This window comes from Gymnodraco acuticeps, unplaced genomic scaffold (genome assembly GCF_902827175.1).
Source record: "Gymnodraco acuticeps unplaced genomic scaffold, fGymAcu1.1, whole genome shotgun sequence".
Classification (NCBI taxonomy): domain Eukaryota; kingdom Metazoa; phylum Chordata; class Actinopteri; order Perciformes; family Bathydraconidae; genus Gymnodraco; species Gymnodraco acuticeps.
Window position 1 is genome coordinate 2,365,658 of NW_022990021.1, and position 13,857 is coordinate 2,379,514.

Consider the following 13,857-nt stretch of genomic DNA (forward strand, 5'->3'; position numbering starts at 1 on the left):
AAAATAAATATCTCACGATGTCTATCTAATTATGAACTTGCTTTACTTTCACGGAACACATTTTTGGTGATAACAAATGTAACAAAGTAATATATTTACCAACACATGTTCTACGCCACTACATACTTACATTTAAATGTGTGCTGCGTCAGTTCAGCCATTCTCCGCAAGGGTTTTTGAAATTGGTCCGTGCGCAAAGCATTGTGGGGATTTTAAGGACGCGAAGTCTACCCATGTGCAGCCTCGACATTTCCCCCAAACCAAGGATGCGGCCTCGGTGGAATTCCAAGTATGCTGGACATTGAAACAGTACTTCGGCGGCACTCGATGACGTAGTATCCTTGAAATATAGGCTTGGAAGCCAGTATCCTCGAGATTGAGAAACGGCCTATGTGTCTTGTAATGGGAGTTTTTCTGTGCTTTGTTATGGTAGCCATTCTGGTCGTGTGTGCATAGTGCATGTGGGTCCAAGTGTGTGTGTCGGGCTGGCTAGTATGGCAAGCCGTGTGAGTATTTATTCCATATCCTTAATATCAAAAGAGGCTTCAACTAGTTAACCAGTGAGTGATTTTGTGTATTTCTAGTATAAACTATAGAGAGGCGAAGTCCCTCCCCTTCCGGTTAAGTTCCATGGGACCTTATTTCCGAAAAGTTATGCATTGAAGTCAATGGAGAGAAAGATTATTTTCGATCCCGTTTGAATTGTGTCACAAATTACACATATGATGTTTGTCAATTTAAAAGATAATTTTACAAGTCAAAAAAATAATAATTTGTCGTAAAACTGTGAAGTAACACATTTTTTGTGTGAAACCGCTCAATGAACTACATCTCCCGTCTCGCACCACACACCAAGACGGCCCTCACGTTGGCACATTTCACTTCTTTCTTTCAAAATGAGGCGAAAAGTATTAAAAGAGGTTAAAATCACTACAAGTCTGGGCATGTTGAGAGCTGTACATACACAAAAGGGGAGTTAGTCGGTTCCGTAAGAGCCAGCATGCGGGACCGGCATTCTGGGATTTGTAGTCTTTCTAGTTGCGTATTTTTCATAGTCTTATATTTCAACAGTTTTATGACAAACTGTGACTTTTTTGACATGGAAATTATTATTTAAGATTGACATATACATCATATGTGTAATTTGTGGCACAATTCAAACGGGATCGAAAGATAATCTTTCTCTCTCCATTGACTTCAATAAACTTTTTCCGAAATAAGGTCCCATGAGTCCCACCGGAAGGGGAGGGACTTCGCCTCTATTGCATAAAATGTATGCCACTAGTTAACTCTGCTTCTTTTTTTAAACTAGTTAACATGTCAGAGCTTTTGCAGCACAATAGTTAACTTGTAAGACTTTTAGTGTCACTAGTACGTTCAGAGGGCCACTAGTTCATCAAAAAGCTGAAGTTGGGACTTTGGTGCTACTAGTGCTGCTCCTGGTGTCAAGGCTTATAGGAACAAAAGTGCCACTAGTTTCTGAAGAACAGTAGGCGCATTCATTCAGGGACTGGCTTCAGTAGAAGCTGCTGGGACTCTCTACTGAAGCCTTCCGAGTAAATCGCCAGAACGCCGACACCTCCTCATCTCCACCGCTCCCATGTTTTATTTTGTGTTACCATAAGTTAGCCATAAATTGTTTTTTAACTCAGGTCCGATCCCAACGCTGACAATTGTAATCTATTCCGCCCTCTTCAACACTGATGGAATCCACCCCAGCAGGTTGGGTAGCCGCATGTTAGCGGCTAATATGCAGCACGCTGTTCAGACGTGTCCCTGACTATTTCCACTCCATTTCCACACATCCCCCTTTCCAGCAGTGTCATCTCAGGACACCGTTTCCACTGCTAGAAACTTTTCTTCTTCGCTGATGCCGCTGACGCCTGCCATCTCGCTCTCTGGCGCCACCCAACGACCAGAGGCTTCTATGCCAGTGCAGCGACCCACTTCTGTTGTAACCAACATACACAGAAGGTTGGTGACTCAGGTTGGAAAAAGAAAGTCCAAAAGGATCTGTTTGAGTTTGTCGAATTTAACAGAAGTTCCGCATGCTCCACGGTCTATCACGGGCGGTCAGAGTAATAGTATATCAAACACATTTAAACTGGCTCTATTAAATGTCAGGTCTTTAGCAGGTATATCATTTTTAATCAATGATTTTATCACCCAGCACAATCTGGATTTTATGTTTGTACAGGGCTGACAAAAAAATCCATCAGAAAGCTGCAGCTGATTCAGAACGCTGCTGCAAGTATCCTCACTAACACTAAAAGAGTGGATCACATCAGTCCGGTTCTGAAATCTTTACATTGGCTTCCAGTCGTCCAAATAATTGATTTTAAAGAACTATTGCTAGTTTTTAAATCATTACATGGTTTAGGACCAAAGTAGGCTTATATTGTTGAACTGCTACATAATTACGAGCCATCAAGGTGCCTCAGGTCTTCTCGGACGGGTCTGCTATCGGTTCCGAGAGTAACAACAAAGCATGGAGAGGCAGCATTTAGCTATTATGCCCCGATACTCTGGAACAAACTACCCAAATCATGCACGTCTGCAGAAACGCTTACTATTTTTAAATCAAGACTAAAAACATATCTCTTTGCCGCTGCTTTTAATTGAGCTGCTCATATTCGAACTACAGTAGGCCTATGCCTTTTAAACATATTGTACCTGTGGTGTTTATTTTTATTATTTTATTATCTTTGCTTTGTAATGCCTGTTTTAAAATGCCATTATATAATGTGTTTTTACTGTATTTATTCCTAAAAAGTATTTTAATGTGTTTTGTAAAGCACTTTGAATTGTTGCGTACAGAAAAGTGCTATATAAATAAACTTGCCTTGCCTTAGCCATTGTCATGTTAAGAGCCATATGTGTAATGCTTTAATGTTGTATATAAAAACCTGTATTAACTGCTTCTGAATAAAGTATCATGGCCCAAATAATTTCCCTTAGCATCGCTTCAGGGGTAGAACGACAATTTACTTATCTACAAGATTAACGTAAACATATGGCATCAACTTAGCTGCATCATACTTCAATCAGAAGAGACGGTTTTGATGTAACAATACATATTTAATGCGCAGATACACAAATTAATGTGACATGGCGATTAGGCCCTGTTGTGCAGGAAGTATCATTCGGGAGGGTAGAACCGATCTGATGAAAACCCCCCGAGGTCTAGACACTGGTGGTGGTGAATGGATAGTTGGGTCGGTCTGAGGAGGAGTGGTTTAGCTTGACCCTGGATTCGGAGGGACGGGAGGTGAAAAGGGGTGGAGGAGGGTTGCGTTGAGTCACCTGGGTTGCATTCCAATAGTCCATTTAGCTTAGGAACCTTCCTAACGGAGTGAAATGACCCGGAAGTAGGTCACTGGCAGCCATGATAAGTGTCGTTCCAATTCTCCAAATGAAAGGAAAGGAGGTTTCAAACTTCCTTTATAACCTCCTTTAGCTTAGGAACCACTGGACCTCCCTAACCGAAAGGAGAGGAGAAAATGCTGCCCCACAATGCATTGCAGCCACAGCATTTACCGTCACTCAACAGTCGGCCGTTCACGGAAACAACCGATTATGACCGAGAAATGATATCATGAAAGTTACGGTGCTTATTAAGCATTTTAAAACGTATGTGGTAAGTTGCCAAAGTGCTTTTTTCTGAACGTTCATCAGTATTATAATCAAAAAGAGAAATATGAACGTTAGTTTTTACTGAAATGATCAAATAAAGTCAACATTTCACAGTGTTTACTGAGCTGTGTGGGGTTTGTTCAACTTTTAAAATATGTTTGAATGGTGATATACACAGTGATAGATGTTAAGGACTAACGTTTATAATAAATACATTTGTATTGATTTTAAGATATTTTCATAGTTCATACAATCATACGTATTGGGATCATTTGTATTGTAACGATCACAAAGGGAGTCGGAAACAGGCTGCTAGTTATTAGGCTTTAATAACTCTTCTTCTTTACAGATGATCACAGGTTCAGGAACAGCTTGTGGGTTCAACCTCACACTAACACTAACTCCTACACATACCCATATATATAACAGTGTCTACGTCACAACTTCCCGCCCTCCCCCGTCTGCTCCCCCAACCACAGGCCCGCAGCTCAACCAGCATCACTGTGCAGCTCTATGATTGGCAGAGAGACGGGGGATGCCTGAGTGACACCCTCAGCATCCTATACAGGGTCGCTACAGTATTAATGTGGACCGGAGGGAGAGGGTGACGAGCATAAGTTTCACTTTCCTTTTTTATTTCAATTCCAACTTTGGTCATGAAGAATATGTTTCTCTGTTGTCACGTTCATAAAGCATAAAGCAACAGCATCAGAGCACGGTGCAGAGTCTCTAGATGAGTTTACAGTAGTCCCTCGTTCTTATTAAACATCCATGTTGTAGTCCGCTGTATAGAAAACTGTAGTTTCTATAGTTTCCCCACAGCAGTAGACGCACATTCATAACGTCCGCTGGCGCATCATAAACACGTCGGTTAGTGAAAGTGCATTCGGATTCTCTAAAGTAGCGCGGTCTCTTCTCCTAAGTCCTTTTGAATTCTCCTATCCACTATCCCTTAACCCCGTGACGTTTCACTCAGAGGTCAAGGAATAGGAAATATGGTTAGAATTTAGGAGCTGATTTTTGGATTATCGGAACCGAACTCTGAAATGACAGCTGTCAGAGGGGAAAGAGCAGAGTTTAAAGGGTTTGACGGCACGCTATGATAGGCTCTTGGGAATAGAGCGAAGTGATTGGCTAAGCTGAAGAGTGACGCCCCCGGTCACTTATTGAGAGGAGAGAGAGTAGAAACATGGAGATAGAAATACACGAATGAGTAAAGACGGTCTTCCTGGTTGAACTTGCGCTGAGCTTCATAAGTCAATTCAACTGCTTATGTAACATTATTCAAATGTGTTGATTATAGCATAGTGAAGATTTAGAAAGAGGAAAAAGCTGATCAATTCAAGTTAATATGCTAAGTTGACTTGTGTAGTCCTCTGACCTCTGTGACATTTATTGTTTTGTCCAAATTCCAGCCATATGGCACTCCGGGCAAGTTCAAGCAAACATTTAGACAGCCTACTGAATTTGCAACTATTATCTGGCCCTGCTCTACTGCAACACATGATAATGAAAACAATCTTTATATTTCGCATCCGATGCTCAAAGGATTGTGGAGTTAGATGTTTGCCATATAAAAGACACACAAAGAATAGCTCTATTAAAGCATCATACAAATCATCATAGACTACAGCAGTGGTAGATGTATAGAATAATTATACAAAGAAATTGCAGTTATTTATGTTTCAAAGGCACCAGTTCAAACATTCCTCATCCCCCCCAACCTCCTGCTGTTGTCTCTGCTGTTAGTGTTGCTGCTGATGCTCCATTGGCTGTTCCTTCTACTATTGCAATCTGAACTTGTTCCTACACCTCTGCCTTCTTCACATGCGCCCATTCTCATAGCCAGCTGTTAATTTAATACCCGGAAAACAAGAGCAGAAATGAAAAATGACCTAATCTCTTGGGTGGAGTAATTTGTTTCCGTGTTGAGGAGCTAGAAAAGGTGTTGATGGCGTATAAAGGGACTTCAGAGCAGGCTGTCAATCTCTACTGAAGTACAGTCCACGCAAAAACAAACTTATAATGACTACATAAAAAAATACTGCAAGTTCAACCCGTTCAACCACCAGTGATAAGAGCCGCTTTAAGATACTAACTAATTGCTGATGCATTACTGGCCTCTAGTGGTGAACAGTAATATGAGTGTAAAAACTGAGTAAACAGTAATAATGCTGAAAGAGAGGCTATGGGGCAATATTGTGATATTCACTAAGCATATTTTATGACACTCGACAAGGCCAGTGTTTATAAAGTCACTTCAACATTGACTTTACTCAGTGCTAAAGACTGTTGCCTCTAATGAGGGTAATCACCCAAGTGGATTCCCACTCATTTCCATCAGATAATTACACATTAGAGTCATATGAGACCGAGAGAGAAGAGATTAATTCACTGATTGGAAATCCAGTTAAAATAACCATCAGTCTCAGAAACCCTTCTTCTGCAGTCTGTTGTGCTAATGTTCAAGTGTGTGTAGGAATACAAATCAGAACAAATATCTTGATGAGGATCTACAAACAGAATAAATAATGTCTAATGTAAGGTAAGACAAAACACAAGCTTGCAAATGTAAATATCCTGGTATACAAAAATGGAAATTTACAGCAGTTTCCATGCTGTTAAAATGTTACCTGGTCATTTAGGTTGGGGACTGAGTTGAAATACTTTAAAGATGTGGAGCCAAAGAATCACACCAAGTATCAGTATAATAACAGTGCATTCACTTTATTAAGGACACACAGCAATTGGATGGACCATTTATGTGGTATTTATTTCACAATGCATTTGGAAGTTCTCATTTCTTCACAATTGGAGCGTCGTCTCTCACTGTATCGAATATTTCAATTTCCTTGATGATCCGATTAACAATAACCCTGTTGTTTCCTGAAACCATCCTTCGAGACATCACATCGAAAGGTCCCCCTTTATTTAACAAAAAGAGGCTTAATTTAGAGGGGTTTCACCAAAAAACGAATGCTGCTTTTAATACCAATGACCAATTATTCATTTAAAATCACATGAAGCATACACACCGTCAACATCCAGGAGTAATCCACCGGCTTCTCTGACTATAACCGCCCCAGCAGCAATGTCCCAGCAGTGGATCCCGATCTCGAAGAAGGCCTCCACCGCCCCGCACGCCACCAGGCACATGTTGGTGGCAGCCGTCCCCGACCCACGGAGCCTGTCAGGACACACCAGTAAGAGTTTAATGATGACAGTACAAATGGCTGAAGGGGAGTCAAGAAAAAAGGGTCTAGCAAACTGTAACACAGAGAAAGTTGCAGTTCCTTGCCATATAAACTCTCACTTTTGAAAATGAACAAAGCAAGTACAAATCCAAGAGCCTATCTCCAACCAAGATATCCTAAATTTCCATTATGTTATATTATTATTTACAATATATAGCTGTTTGCTCGTGTTTTTGTATGTCTAATATTCATAATTAATCAGTTTAATGAATCCATTCCAAACACAGCATATTTCATGGAAATAAAAGACTTTAAGATAACTTAACCAAATTGAATTAAATGACATGGTAGTTAGGACTACTATGCTAAAATAGTTAGCTTCTAGCATTTGGCTAGCTCCTTTTTTACTCTATTCTGAGCCATTGATTTTTTTTGAGTAGTCAGTATATACAAGTTACAGTTATTCATTAGGTACCAGTTAACAAAAACATTAAACTTTCTAAAACCGATTTAACCAAAGACCTTATGTCAGGTATCTAACCAAAATGTCAGCTTTCCGAGAAAATCTTTTTGATTCTAGGGCAGGGGTGGCCAACCAGTCAGAGGTTAAGAGCCACATTTTTTCTATGTTACTGCAAAGAGCCACATCAAACACATAGTCACTGATACCGCTTGTTTCCGTTTTTTTGTTTTCTGGAGACAAGATTTCAACCACGTCACTGATGCATCTTTGTGGCATTGGGATATATATTTTTTAAATCCTCTGGAGCAGAGAGAGGAGCTGTGGATTATTGTTATTGATTAATGCATCAGTGTTTCTTAGGGTCAAAAACACTAAACTCACAACTTAAAATGAAAGCGTTTAGTTTATTTAATAAAAGAGCACATGTTCAATGTGAAAAGGGACAGTAGTTATAGATTATTTGCAATTTGGTGCTATATATATATTTTAAAAAAAAATTATATATATTTTTTAAACACCTTGAATTTCAGGTGGGGGGGGCGCGGGGCTCCGTTGGCGGGCCGCAGCGCCCCTCCAAAACAATGGTAGGGGAAACACTGGATATTGTTTAATCAACGATAGGTTTCCCCCCCCCTCAAAGGTGATTGGTTCATTGCATCACAGGTATTATTTTGATTGGCTCTTGGGCCACATCAAAATTAGACGCGCTGTCATCCTCTCATACTGACACCTGACACCACACATACACACCGGGAGCCGGGACGAAAGTAACACGCGACGAAAGTAACAAACAACTTTGACCGGCCAAATTATGTTAATACTTAATAGACCTACTAAATATCAGGTTTAACTGTCAGGAGTAGCTAGTGTTGTCACGATACCAACATTTTGGTTTCGATACCAAGTCAAGAATTGCGATTCTGATTCTTTTTTGATACTTTTCTTAAAAAAAGGGAAACAGTCTTAAATGTAATTATTGTGGTTTATTTCACACCAGAACCATAACACAAACTTTTAAACAATGAGAACAATAAATAAAATAAATTACAAGATTTCCTATTAAATAAAATTAATGAATGTCTTACAGACAGGCCTCGTGGTGTCCGTAGGCTTGCCCTCACTGTCAGAGATATAGCTCAAATACTTCCAAATTTCGCTTCTGGCGTCTTTTTTGTCAACAAGCCGAGGCGCAGCGGCAGCTGCACTCCCACTTGCAACCATGCTTCTCGTTTTCTCACATGCTCTGGCAGCTAGCGCGTGCACGAGAGAGGGGAGGCACTTGAGCGTGCTTGAGAGGGGAGGGACTGCAGGCACGGCTGCAGTGCAGGGAGTGGAAGCAGAGCGCTGAACACACACGGCTCTTATTAAAACGGCGCTTTCTCACCGGAGTACTTTCCCCGTCATTCTTAAAGTACCGATACTAATGAAACGGAGGGATCGTAACGTTTTTAACGGCAGGGTATCGCGGTACCTTTCAAGTATCGGTACACCGTGCAACACTAGTCAGGAGTCAGTGTCTATCCCCCAAACTCACACATATACAATTCGATATGAACTGAAGAGCCGCATGAAACTAGGCAAAGAGCCGCATGCGGCTCGAGAGCCGCGGGTTGGCCACCCCTGTTCTAGGGCAACATGTGAAAAACCACTCACCCATGCACTGGGATGCAGAGAATCTTTTTCTGGGTGGAGAAGATCTTCTGTACTGTCTCCGGAGACCTGTCAGTTCCATGCTCACAGATGATAATGGACTTATGGATATCTGCAATGACAGCATGCCAATCGCGTTACTACTACAGTACAGACTGTCAAGGTGGCACACTAGAACATACAGTAACAGTCAAAAATCCTCGATATAGAATGTGAGTAACGTTTATTTTCTTTAGATAATTGTGCTTAAATGCTTTATTACCCCAATTTATTCTTAGAACATGCTGAAGGATGTGTTTCCAGATATACGCCATTTTAATAACCAAAAACAAGGCAAAAGATAGCACATGTGTAGTCGATGCATAGCTTCATTTGTGTTATTTCCTTCTTTCCTAATCTCCTATTGTTTTCAAATATGCTAAATAGTTCAAAGTCTTGACTGGTGCTACACAAATATTCAAGATAAGTGTTACCTTTCACATCGGACACCTGAATGGGTTCATCATCACAGAACGCTCCCTGTCCCTTCCTTGCTTTATACATCTTGTCCTCCATGCAGCTGTACACCACACCAAACTCCAACTGAAAACACAAGTCATGTTTGAAGCTTTTAACATACTGTAGGTGTGGATAAACTCTATTGATTCTTGTGTTATTTGACATACCTCCTTATTGACTGCAAAGGCAATAGACACGGCCACAAATGGGAATCTGTGAATAAGTATATTCATTAGTCATTGGTGTGTTACACGTTATGAATACATTTAGCTTGTTTACACTGTGCATCTTTTAATAGTTTTTTTTCAAATAACGATTTCATTAGATGGTAAAGAAAAGTTTTGGGAAATAAGCTTATTTGTTACCTGGCTGATAAAAGAAGATTGATAATAACCTTATGTCTGTTAAAAATGAAATTAGAGTAAAACTGGTGTGGCTAGGCTCCTGATTTCTGTCTTTATGCTAAGCTAACTGTTTAACTTGGGTTTGTCCTGTTTGGTTTATCAAGTTTGAGTTCATTCATTCACACAAAAAACTGTCCTTTAGCAACACTGATATCTTACCCATGCACAAAGTTTGTGGTGCCATCCACAGGGTCTATGATCCATGTGGGTTTATCAGTTAAGATACACGGCTGCCCCTTTGCCACTGACTCTTCTCCAATGAAACTGTAACACAGAAGAGCCAATGACAAATTCAAGCATATGACACAAGTACAACGAATCACATATTGATGTGTGTATGTCTGTGTCCATGTCTTACCAGTGTGTGCCTTCTCCAAATTGTTCTTTAAGAGACCCAATGATGATTTTCTCCACCCTCTCGTCAGTCTTGGTGACGAGATCGACAGTGCAGCTCTTTGTCTGCACCTTTATTTCCTCCTCCCCTGCTTTCCTTATTACCTGAAAGAAATGGGATATCATTGGCACATGATTAGGGATCATGAGAGGAAAGAAGCGTATATTTTTAATCAAAGATACACTGGAGTAAAAGTGCATTTAGTGGTTCTTACGTACCGCTCCAGCTGCTCTTGCCACTTGAACAGCAAAATCATAAGCTTCCTGCCATTGGTCAGCCATTCTGTGTGTATAGATGCTTACTGATAAGAACCTGCAAAATGAATAAAGCTTGTAAAAGTGCACCAATGACTGCATGCAACTGTCATGTTATTCAATACAAATGCATTAAAATAAAAATAAATACATAATTAGAACCTTTTTTCCTTTAAAGTTAAAATCCCTTCTGGCACAAAAAGGGTTAATGGTGACGCAATATCCGTCCCTCGTAAAATGTGATAATCCTGCATGCTTAGCACACTCCTCTTTCAACAGAGTGAGTTGCGCAACACTTCTGCAGCTGGCATAACTGTTTGTTTTAAATCCCCACAAGAGTCTACAGATTTAAATTGGCATGAGGATGTGATGCGTAGGTTTGGTTTAAGATGTGGGGTGGGGCACAAAAAGTCAGAAGGTCTTCAGTAAAAGAAAATATGTAAAAATGCATATAAGTGCCATTTTTTTCCCTGGCATTTACAGGCCAGGTATGACACTTGTGCTTTTACATTTGGGTTTTTATCTTACTAGTGTTTTGTATGGTTTTTACGTCACGTAGGAGAGTTTTTCAGTCTGTGGCTTCTGATCTGGATTCATCGTTGTCTCGTGTTTTACATTTGTTTCATGTCCTGTCTGTTTTTTATGTATTTTTGCTATGTTTTTTAAACAGTTGTTGATGTACTTTGTTCAACTCTGTTGTTTTTAAATTTGCTATAGAAATAAAATGGATTGGCTGCTTTTTATTTTTTACAAATTCGAAAAACTTTATTTTGCAATGTTTCATGTCGTTCTTTACAATTTATAGGAAGTGGAGGAAGCATTCAGATCCTTTACTTGGTTGCAAACAACACAACTTTAGTTTAGGAATTTCTTATCAGGTAAAATAACAAAGTATGAAAAGTAAAAGTATTGATTGTACATTATAGTATTGCCCTTTTAAAACTTACATATATATGATTATTTTTCTAGAAATATTACTGGTTACAGTACCTTTAATATGTAGAGTACTTGAGTTACATTACACCACTATTTAGATTTAACATTTTCATTTTCTTGTTGTTGCAGAACAATCTGTACTGTCAGTTTTAACTACGTAATTGTAATTGTTGCTTAAACAAAAATGACCAAAAGTGTAGTCATAAAACAATTATCCATCCACTATTAAGATTAGCACACATCTGTATGCACACATATATCCATCATGCACTGCTATAAAAACATTTAAAAAAAAAAAAATCTTACCTTGTGAAGTCAGGTGTTCAGAGGCAGCTCCTGTTTGCTAATGCACTTTCTTATGAAAACCTGAACTTTAAGTTCCCTTATTGGAGCGATTTAACACGGAGTAGGAAAAGTACTAGCCCCACCTTCATGTTTTTTTCTTCATAGCAACCTGAAGAAAAAAAAAAAATGTCTGTGGAGGCAGACATGCAACCACATGAAGCTGCCTTGACTCTACAAAGGGATTTAACATAAGAAAGTTAGTGGAATTTTTCAGGGTGTTTTCGCAATTGAGGAGGACACACCTTGCTATCTCTTTGTCACATACAGCTGAGTAGTGATTAAATCCGAACACAGGGAACATACCATACTCTGTGTTGAGCTCATAAACCTCTTGAATGCGATGTGAAAAAAAGAGTGTACATTCCAGAGCCTGACTTAACGACAAACAAACTTTTATATTTCCTGACAATTTCACAGCTTTCAGGCATTCATTCCATGTCCTTTTATTGTATTCCACTGGTGGGAAATACTCTGGAAGGTTCTCTGGTGAGTCAGCGGTCAATATGCAAGCATGCCCGATTCTTATTGTGCAAATCTTGGAAATATTCTATAAAGATATAACAGCAGATAAACAGACCTAGACATGTCTGAATCTACATTCGCTTGCCAAATTAAGTCCTGAAGGAGTACTGTTCTCTAAGATCTTCGAGCTACTTCTCTTAAAACACCAAGTTGCCTTGCAGGAAGTCAAACCTTGCTGCAAGAGGGATTGTTCAATTAGTGGGCAATGCTGCATGTCTCAAGAAAATGACATTATCCCTCTTTAGCTCTTTACTGGGCTGAACCTAAAATGGTGAAACGATAGTGGTGATATCTCTTACTGAAGAGATAAGACACTGAATCACAGAAACACAGCAATAACGCATTAGCTTCTACATAGGCCGATATACCCTATAGGTAAAAAAGCTGAAACAGTCTTTATTTTTATTTACTGGGGCTCCTTCGGGCATGATGTTTATTGTCGCAGCCACACCTTACATAACTCACATTAATGTGTTGAGTTACCTGTAAAAACAGGATGAGTAAAAAATATTGAACTATCTAAAAGGTCTTGATGCAACATAGCGAGCTGATATGCATCGTCATGGAATATCAATTTTGTTGACATGTAGCGTTTTCATCCTGCTATACAAGTTCCTGGAGAGACCCTGATATCACAAGTTGTGCCTGCTAAAATAAACAGATCACCATTGTTGCTGAACTTAGCAGATCAGTATGTGGTATCATGGAGAGGGCGTCTGTTGAAAGTTTTTGTTTTACAGGGAACAGCGGGAGAGCAGTTGTCACCCTGTTTTACCTGTTGTGCACTAAATATAAGGCGCAGTGTAAAATGTGTGCAGACAGACTGAGGAGAAGTGATAGGAGAAGCAAAACAAATACATCAGTCCTGCTGTCTCTCTGGCAGGTCCTGGTTATGAATAATTTATTCAGGATGACGGATGTTTTGGATGTTTGCTTCCCTAGATCACATCTGTAACTGAGGCCTGCTACCATGCTGATGTGGCTGAAGGTCAACGGTGCATCCTGAAAGATGAGCAGGGCGACTCAGTCATGTTTCCTGGCACGGTCCTTTATTAGTCTCTTTTGAATTTAGCAATTTATTTGGTTACAAAAGTGTTTGACAAACTGAAACTTTGGCCTAATGGCAGAGGTGGGAAGTAGTGGAGTACAAATACTTCGTTATGTACTTTTTTCTGGTATCAGTACTTTACTCCACTACTTATTTTTCGTTACTTTAGTTTGAATCTGCGTTTGGTGGCGTGATCATTATTATTTAGAGTCTATTGATTTTAACACAATCCGTGTATCCATCATTTCCTGGTCTTCTCTAAAGAAGAGGGACCAATGAAAACTGTGTTCTATTAATATAAAGTGAGGTTGGTAGTTATGGGTACTTTTTACTTAAAGTGGACCTATCATGCTATATTTGAATAATATATTGTAGGGCCATACCTATATAAAACATGTCTGTGAAGTTTTTTTTTCAAAATACCACACAGATCATGCATTTTAGCCATGCCTCATTTCGCTCTATTTGCTGTATTCCCGCCCTGTTTTTGCGAGGGCTGATTCTGTGGCAAATGGG

At 39.7% G+C, this 13,857-nt stretch overlaps 1 protein-coding gene across 1 annotated transcript; it reads right to left on the reverse strand.

Annotated features, from left to right (window-relative positions):
• Window positions 1-6,333: 6,333 nt before the first annotated feature.
• On the reverse strand, window positions 6,334-11,918 carry LOC117544647 (inositol monophosphatase 1-like). The gene is made up of 9 exons (XM_034213865.1): window positions 11,733-11,918; window positions 10,455-10,548; window positions 10,201-10,340; window positions 10,002-10,106; window positions 9,606-9,651; window positions 9,414-9,522; window positions 8,944-9,052; window positions 6,669-6,820; window positions 6,334-6,558 (listed from the first exon to the last, which is right to left on the reverse strand). Exons 2-9 carry the CDS (start codon window positions 10,515-10,517, stop codon window positions 6,431-6,433), a joined length of 852 nt encoding a protein of 283 aa, XP_034069756.1. The 5' UTR covers window positions 10,518-10,548; window positions 11,733-11,918; the 3' UTR covers window positions 6,334-6,430.
• Window positions 11,919-13,857: the final 1,939 nt, after the last annotated feature.

Coding starts and splice junctions, on each gene's coding strand:
- LOC117544647 (XM_034213865.1), bottom strand. CDS start 10,517: ATGGCTGACCAATGGCAGGAAGCTTATGATTTTGCTGTTCAAGTGGCA. Junction 9,053..9,413: donor TCAGGTGTCCGATGTGAAAG/GTAACACTTATC, acceptor CTGTCATTGCAG/ATATCCATAAGTCCATTATC. Junction 6,559..6,668: donor ATTACTCCTGGATGTTGACG/GTGTGTATGCTT, acceptor TGTTAAATAAAG/GGGGACCTTTCGATGTGATG.